At 38.1% G+C, this 9154-nt stretch overlaps 1 protein-coding gene across 1 annotated transcript in view; it reads left to right on the top strand.

Annotated features, from left to right (window-relative positions):
- The window catches only part of LOC101862807 (RING finger and SPRY domain-containing protein 1), an 85040-nt gene extending 78369 nt beyond the window's left edge, over nt 1-6671 (top strand). The window contains exon 16 of the mRNA XM_005101254.3: nt 1414-6671. Coding sequence (XP_005101311.1) covers nt 1414-1558 — 145 coding nt within the window. The 3' untranslated portion in view covers nt 1559-6671. The remainder of the gene's footprint in view (nt 1-1413) is intronic.
- The last annotated feature ends 2483 nt before the right edge of the window (nt 6672-9154 follow it).

The raw sequence follows: 9154 nt of genomic DNA, 5'->3' as shown, positions 1-9154 counted from the left end.
CAGAGAGAGAAAGAAAGAGAGGGGGGGGGTGAAGAGGGGGAATGAGTGTGTATAATGAATGTAAGTAAGTGCGTGTGTGTGTGTGCATGTGTGTTCTATGATGTGACAATGTGGCAAACACACAATGTCTTTTCCTATGATTTTTCTCCTCACATAATGGGTGGTCAGCAGTCTTAAACAAGTGCGGCTGTAATTTAAAGCTGCATCTGACTTACAGTTTGTGTACACAGATACGTAAGTCTGTCTCAAGAAGGAAGGTATAAATTGGAAAATATTTAGCTGTTTCTCCCTAGAACAAACTGACATGTACAAAAGACAGAAAACTTCAGACATACACATGTATTTCTCAAATGAGCTATCCATCTACCATCTGTGAGGCATGGTGGTGAAATCAGGTGCTCATCAAAATAACGAAAACAAAGAAACCTGCATTTTTTTAGCCATCGGGTAATATTTTGTTTCTCTTTTCAGTTCAACACCTTTTATGTCCATTTAAAAACACAGGTCTTTTTGGATTTTACAGGAAAGTTGATCAAAAGTACAGAAAATAAAAATTTGCAATTTCCAAGGACACTCAAGTTTTGGAAGTCACCAAACTTTGGTAGCCATTTTCTCACTAATTTTACCTCTGACACCAGACAACCCCCACCTCCTTTAATCATAACTTCCGCTCAAGATAACTGAGTATTTTTGTCCTCAGAAGCAAGACAAATGAACAAGCTTTAAGATAATACCAATAACTCTACATGCCCAAAAATTGACGAGCACCTGATTCCACCACGTCGAGACACACATGGCTATGACAATTTAAGAAAAACGCATTATTTTTATTTGTCAGTAGTAGCTATTCTATATATCGGTGATGACAGACTTCATGACAGTATGGGATATTATGCATAAATAAATCTATCCTTTTTTATGGGATTTCAGAGAAATATGCTCTATCTAATTGCAGACATTTTCTTTATGATATTTTGTAGCACCGTCACCCCTGACGCCTTTCTGTTTGTCTGTTCTCAAAAAGTTTCTGCTAAACATGTGCTATAATAAATACAATATAATAAATCAATAAATCACATTTTATTGATCCCCTTGAGGAAATTTGACTTACAGTGGCAAACATACACATACATTTAAAAAATAGTACATTATTATAAATACATACAACATTGATACATAAAAACAGTACATATTTATAAATACATACTCTTATGATACATAAATGCATATATATAAATACACAATATTACACCGCAACAGAACAATTTCAGAAACATGCCATTACTGGTTGCCACTCTGCAGCGCCTTATTCAGCTATTCAGATAATTATACCATATCTAATTGCACAAATTGCTAGTATAATATTGTGTAGCACTGTCATCCCTGAGACCTTCTTGTTGATCTTTTTCCAAGGGGTTTCTGCGAAGTGTGCGCTATCCAGCTGGAAAAGTGTCCCATCTGCCGACAGAGGATTCTGAAGCGAGTGCGCATGCAGCCCGAGGAGACGCGGACCTCAACCCCACCCATGCAGCCTCTTATCCCCACACCTGTGGTCTAGGCACACGAAGACACACACACACACACACACACACACACACACTCACACGCGCACACTGAGACGTGTGAGCGCTTCTCTCTGTCACTGGGAGAAGTGCAACTACCTTCTGCTAAAATCAAATTTCGCCTCTCAGGTGCCAAGTGAAAGTAAAAGTGGACTCAAATTGCCTAAAATATCTCTACGATATTACAATGTGCATTCTGAATGATGTAAGCTGTGTTGAAAATGATGTGGAACTGTTTTTATCGCGTAAAAAAAGGTACTAACAGAAAAATAACTGTCAATTTTTAACGATTAGGGTGCAGTGGACAAGACCACATTGTCAGAATGTAACAGACATTGGTAAGGCTGTATGAGCATGCTGCAGTTCTCATGTTAAAGGTTCGTCTAAGCTCGCAGACACAGCGTCATCCCGCCAACTAAATGGGTGCAATAAAAAACGGGGCCGTTACATCAGAAGAAAGCTGATATGTGGCTTGTCGGAAGTGACAGGAAATGGCCACATTTTACAAAAAAAGGAGTCCCAACTGTACATCATGTGCAAGTGTCTTGCTGTTTGCTGTTTTAAAAGTGAAGAACAAATATTTTTTTTGTTACATCAGTGCGCTGCTATCTTGCACTGCAGTCCCAGTGCCCAGTAGTTTCATTTTTATTACATTGCAATGCTTTTTACTTGCTTTCTTGCAGCACTTCCAGAAGTGGTTAAAAGAAAAAAAAAGGGTAATAATATATGGGACCTTCAGAAGCTTGAGGTAACTTGTTACAGCCATCAGCAAAGCCTGACTAGATGTCAATTGGACTTTGTGTAGGGTTAATCGGGGAAAAAGACGTGCAAGATTCTGTAAAATCCAAGGATAAACTTTCTCCGTTTTGTTGCTTCATAAGAACAAAAGATAAACCTCGTGATGTTTTGATATATATACAGTTATGTTCTGCTTCTGTTGAAAGAGTTGGGTCCATCTGTGTGCTATGTTTTGTTATCGTTCTTTCCCACCAGAAAAGATACTGTGCTGTTTGGCGCAATACCGTGATGCACATTAAGCACAATAGGAAGACAGTTCTTTGACAGCTATTTCTTGATTGTTTGTAGGGAGGAAGTGGGTGGAGGTGGCTGTCATGTGGAGTGGTTTAATAATAACAATGAAAATAATGATGATTGATAATATTATGTATTACTATCATCATTAGTATTATTGTTGTTGTTTTTATTATTATTATTATTGTTGTTGTTGTTTGTATGGAGGGAGAGGGTGTAGGTGGCTGTCGTGCAGAGTGGTCTAATAATAGTAATAATTATAATTAATAATAGACATATAGTATTTCTGATTGTCTGTTTGTCTGGAGGGAGCAGGTGTAGTAGATGGTTATTGTGAGGAATGGTCTGAAGCCACTAGCTATAGGTAGCTGTTCTTTACGCACAGCTCTTGTTGGTGCACAAATAGATGAATAGGAACAGCCTTTTAGGACCTGTTCATTTGACACGCCAAGCACATGGCTATTGTTTTGACCTAGCGTTTCAAATTAACATGCGGTACCCTGTTTGTGTTTTTAATGAGTTTCTTCTCTATGGGTGCAGTTAGGTATATCATTGTGCTTGCCTATTTGTTTTTAGTTTTTACTTTTCACTTTCCTGGTCTTTTCTGTCCTATGACATCATAGGATCATTCAGATTTTGCTAAATGTTCTTCCCCTTTTGTTCGTTTTTTAAAAAGAGATAATTAGCTAAAAGTATTCTTCATTTATTTTTCTCAGGCTGGAGTTTTCCGAGTTTTCTAGATGGATGGGTGTGTCTTCTCTGGTGTGGTGTACTCCTTCTTTCCTATCGAACAACTTTTGTCCTAATCTTTCTTTCTTTCTTTCTTTTTTTTATTCGTATGTTACTTCTTAGTAACACTTCTAATCTTTAGCCCTTCTATGACTTATTTTTGTTGCGAGTGCTGTAAAACTCTTATTAAAAGTTAACAAAAACTTTAAGAGTGGGGGACTACCCAAGTGAATTTACCTTGGTTCTTTGTCTTTATGTTGGCTCTAAATGTCCGATAAAAGACCCCACCTACAGAAAAGAACGAGAGAAGGGGTTTATAATCCAGTCTATAAACGAGGCAAAGTTTGCCATCTCGACACTTAATGTTTTATGTTCCTCATTTTATGAGAATTGACTGAAGAGGAGCAGGTTGCACTATGGGCCCCCCTTCCCCATCCCCCATACATATTATACAGATATATTTATACATATTATGTGTATATACCCGCCCGTGAAGACGTTTCACAGACGTGGTGTACAACATGAGAACCAAACTAATATCAAAAGTGTCCGTGGTCCTTCCATAGACTAGTCGTGGTAGTGGTGGTGGCCTCCTGTATTTCTTATATTGATTGTGAAGGCTGTGAGACTGTTGATGCCATCCTCAACTTTTATTATTAAACATTTATATAAATATATAAATATACACATACATATAATTCATCAAATTGTACTGATTCCTTCATATGTTCAATGTGAATCATCATGTCCATTTCTCTAATTCAGGGGTCTCAAACTGGCAGCCCGCAGCCTGCAGGACCATATTTTGTGGCACCAGCTTGATGGTGTCAAAGTTGAGCGTTAGTCCAACCCGCACGTTTCTCGTTTCTCTCCCACCCCATACCTAATCCCATGCCTTGCTTATGTTATAGAACTTTGTAAGAAAAGGAAGCGTTGCCAGGTATCTGGCAGAAAGAAGAAGGTTTAAAAAGCTTTAAAAGCCTATATTCTAAAGAACCGTTAATGTTCTGAACTGCTATTATTTAAGTGCAAGAGGATTAGATCAGTTGTATTTATTTTTTTAATACTTGAAACATTTTTCTTTGTCCCGGCCTATTCAGAAACTACCTTCAGCGGCCCCTGCAAAGTTTGAGTTTGAGACCCCTGTTCTAATTTGAGTTCATTTGGTTCCTCTTTCCTTGTTTCCTAAACACTTAGCTGTGGACGTTGCTGGAAAGATACTTGAATAAGTTGTCTATTTTGTCGAATTGTTATTTCTTAATTTTGTTGATTTGTTGCACACAAATTCAGTATGAGCATAATTTCATGTGATAAAAGAGGAGCATACATCTTGCTTTTTCTTTTTTTTTTTTACCTCTCATTTTCTATTTCATTTCATCGGCTTCTTTTTCTTTCTTTTTTCTTTTGGGGAATGCTTATATACGTTATTGTTTGGTCTCTTGGGAAGCTTCAAACAAGAGGAGTTTTTCAGAGTTTAGAGAGGACATTACTCTAGTTCGTCTCAATGTTGACTGCGCTCTGTGTATTATATTTGAGTTGTACTTTTGGTTCTCAGTGTACAGAAAGATTGTGCCATGAAGTATGAATTCCGTTAGTGATATATCATGAGAGAAAAAAGATGTGTTTTCTTTTTCAAACACTCTTTGATTTGGTCCAGTTTGTGAGACGTATTATAACAAAGTGGAACATCAAGATACTGGGAAGTACTATGGTGTCAGTTGTCTGGTGTTTTGTTGTTGTTTTTTTAAGTAAAGAAAGTGATGTCATTGATTTGGTGTTGCGCTGATTACGTGGGCGGCACTAGAGTTTGATACGACATAAAATTGGAGTGAAATAATTCTATTTGAATGTGGGAGTTGTCAGCCTGAACTACTCTGCTGCTTTAACTAACATTGCTTTGTTGTTGTTGTTGTTGTTGTTGTTGTAGCTGTTGATGAGCTTTAATGTACCGTACTGGATTTTGGTGAGCCGTTTGTCTGTCCTGGTTCACTTTATCATGTGATGTTTCCTCACGGGGGTGAAGGACGTGTAGATATACATTGGCCTGTCTCATATCACACACACATGCGCACACGCACACATGCACACACACACACTCATGAAATTGTCACCAATATTTTTGAGTTTCTTGCCTTACATCACAGCTGTTGTTCTTTGTGGGTTTCTTGGGTTGGGATTTTTTTTCATGAAATGTCCGTTCCACATTTTAATTCTTACATGATTCTGTATTTTCAACTTTAAAGGGATTCAACAGTTTAGTTTTAAGCATGATCAACCCTTTTTTTTTTTTTTTACAATGTTTGTGGTCTGTATTTTTACAGAGCTACGCACATGTGCATGTGTGGTTTATGTAATCTTTCAGTTTTGGAATGTAGTCATTCACAATAGGTGAAGTTCAGGCTTTTCTTCCCTTTTTGTATTCTCATTGATGAATCAGGGTGAATTTATTTTGTTTTTAGTTTTTATGTACAAGGACCATATTATTTTCAAGCTTTTGTTTGACAGAGTCATTATACTACTATACTTGACAGAAATCAGTGTTTTTATATATTTTAGAAGAAATTCGACTGTTTGTGTTTGACTTGTTATCTGAAGACATGGAACACATTGATTGCCTGCTATAAAATTTGTATCTATCTAGTTGTATCAACATGGAGACTGAAGGCAACCACAAACTGTTTGTAGTAGATATGGGGAGGAGAGGTAGGGAACAAGACAGTGTGTGTCTTTTCTGGGTTCTGTCCCCAGAATTGATCTAGATCTACATAAAATATTGATTATTGTTTTTGCCACATTCGGTTCTACACCAAGATCTTTAGAAGGTGAAGTGAAGTGTGCGTTGTGGATATAGATCAACAGTTTTGTCTTTGCTCATTTCTGCCCATGGTCTTAGTGTTTCAAAACATTCAACTTTGTTGATCGCTGTGTGTAAAATTGTTTCACAATGACATACTACATGATTCGTCAATGGTGAACATAAGATGAAACAGGTTCAGGCATTTTTTAAATTTTTTTTTGGTAGTAAAAATCTGACAAGCAGAGAGAGGTGAAGGTGAAGGGAGAGAGGCAGAGTCTGTTCTACTCAAACCACAGCTTAGTCCTGTTTTGTGACTGTCGTGATTGGCACAGTCTGTACTTGCAGTGGCTTCGGACATGATGGACACAATGACGAAACATTCTTGCACAGACCCAAACAAGAGTGTTGATCGATTCCATTTTCAGGGAATTTGTACATCGGTGTCATTTTTTTTTTCTTGTGACTGGGGACTATTGTACATTTTATTTGAATGCTATGATGAACAGATTTTAAGACAAATCTCGATCTCCAGTATAAATATGCTTTGCTTTTTCAGTGTGTAAGACTCTTTTTTTGTATGTGTGTCTCTTCAAGTGATCAGCAAATTGAGTCACTGTTTTGTATTTGTTTCCTTTCTGTGTACTGAGACATGAGGTGAACAATTGTTTGAAAAGAGTGGGAACCAAAAGTGTTGTAATGGAACAGAGTCTTTGTGTACTTCTTCTAAAACATTTGTGTCTGTCTGTGTGATGGACCGTTTGTTATACTATGTTTGTTTAACATACACCCCAGGGGCAAAAGTGGTTGTAGTGAATGAGTGGTTAGTGAATGCTCTGTTATGGTTTGTTCATTCTTTCCTATCAATCAAACATCCTCCATCGTTATCTCTCTCCATTCTTTTCTTTATAATATATTGCTTTCTTGTAACACCTCTATTCTCCGGCATGGGTGGTTGGTGGGTGCTCTGGTATGGTTTGCTCCTTCTTTCCTATCAAACATCTGTCGTCCTTATCTTTCCTCCTTTTTTTTTTTGTGTATGTTACTCTCTTCTGTTATAACACATATAATCTTTTGGCACTTATATGACCTTATTGTGTTGCAAGTGCCGTAAAACTCTTACTAAAACTAACAACAGTCTCCCACTTTTGCCTTCCATAATGTCTGTGAGTATATCAGTAAATCAAAACTAGTGTTAGTTGTGATGTACGACCAATGAACATGTCCAGAAGGCAGTGGTGACTAGCTTAAGATACCACTGCCAGGGTGTATAGAACTAGAAGGCATTACTGTTTTATTGTAGGCCTACTGTACAGGGTTCATTCTGCACTGTTATGTCACCTGAGAATTCCGTCTGTCAACTTGATTTCTCGCCAGTACGAGAGGCTCACAGCTGTTTGGTTATTTCTAGAATTTTCATAAGAAGTTTTGTATCGTGCCTCAAATTTTTGGTTGGGTTTCCTAGTCTAAACTAAAGGCAATTATCCACAATTTCTAGTGAATTCAGTTGTGTGTGGCCTCAAACTTGTTCAAAATTGCTCTTGTATTTTATTTTATTTTAGGTGGATTTTTTTATATGGTCTAAGACTAAAAAGCTTTACCTGTTACCAAGTATTTCCAGCTTTGTCCCATCTGTGCTTGCTGTAAACGATTAGAGGGAATTTGAGTTTTACATGGGAACCAAAGTTGGCCTCCGTTCATGGAAATAAATCTCTCAGCTTTATTTTTTATGTGGACAACAATGTAGCACTTAAACTGAACAGATTCTTTCTTTTTATACAGTCCCTGCTCCATGCCTGAGTCAAGAGTGGCACCTTGGAAACAAAACTATGAATGAATTAACAAATATATGCATATTTGTGTGTGTGTGTGTGTGTATGAATATGATGCGCTTAGTTGAGAGAAAGTGTTGTTTAACATAGCAAATTCCTTATTGCTTTTGCTGAAAAACGCAGGGCTATTTTCTTGCCAAAATACGAATGGAAGATTGTCATTATAGGTATTTGTGGCACAAGATGTTGTCAATCCGCTTTTGCTGATGTAGTCATGTCTGTGGCATCTGTGCAGACTGACTGTCCCTCTGCTGTGTCTTTGTTTGAGTGATGTGGATGTATGTGAATAGTGCATTGCTGTTTATGTGTCCATGCATGCGCGAGTGTGTGGATGGTTGGCAGGTGCTCTGCTGTGGTTTGCTCCCTCTTTCCCATCAAACATGTATCGTCCTTATCTCTCCTCCTCCTTTTCTTTGTACGTTGCTCTCTGGTCACAGTGGGTGGTTGGCTAATGCTCTGGTATGGTTTGTTCCTTTTTTCGTATGAAACATCTATCATCCTTATCTCATCTCCTTCTTTTTTTGTGTTTGTTACTCTCTTGTAACACCTCTGTTTGTAACTTGTATGACATTATTGTTTTACAAGTGCTGTATTTAAACTCGTACTAAAACTGTCTCTCGTAACACCTCTAGCTCTATTCTTCGCCACTTAATTGACCTGTTTGTTTCGCTAGTACTGTACTGTACCACTCTTACTGCAGCTTTGAAAGATACACGAGTGTGTTCCTGCTCATGCTCGTGTGTTGTGTGTGGACAGACTGGCTTTATATACTCATGTATGTCTGCCCTAGTGGTGTCACGGAGATTGGCTCTTGCTCAATATAAATAAGTGTGTTTACGATGTGCATGTGGGGTTGTGTGTGTGTGTGGGGGGGGAGGGGGGATGTGTGTGTGTGTATGAGAGTGTAAGTGTGTGTGAAATGCTGGTGTTGTCTTGCGGAGTGGCCCTGTATTTTCTGTCTCTCTGTTGTCTCAGAGGTTGCTTCTGTCATTTAAAAGCTAACACATATAATCATGTGTGTGGGTGTTTGTTGGCTGAAACAGCGCCTAGACATGGATGCACTAATGCCTCTATAAATAAATTGTTGATGGTCTTGATGTCTTTGTCATCAGCAGACAGGTTATTGTACATCTGCCGCTTCTTCAGTCCAATCTCTGATTCTGAGACTGACAGTGTCTACGCCCAGTAGATGTCATGTGTGGGTT

Source organism: Aplysia californica, unplaced genomic scaffold (assembly GCF_000002075.1).
Source record: "Aplysia californica isolate F4 #8 unplaced genomic scaffold, AplCal3.0 scaffold00276, whole genome shotgun sequence".
Lineage (NCBI taxonomy): Eukaryota > Metazoa > Mollusca > Gastropoda > Aplysiida > Aplysiidae > Aplysia > Aplysia californica.
Note: the sequence above shows the minus strand (reverse complement) of the source record. Positions and strands in the feature narration are given on the sequence as shown.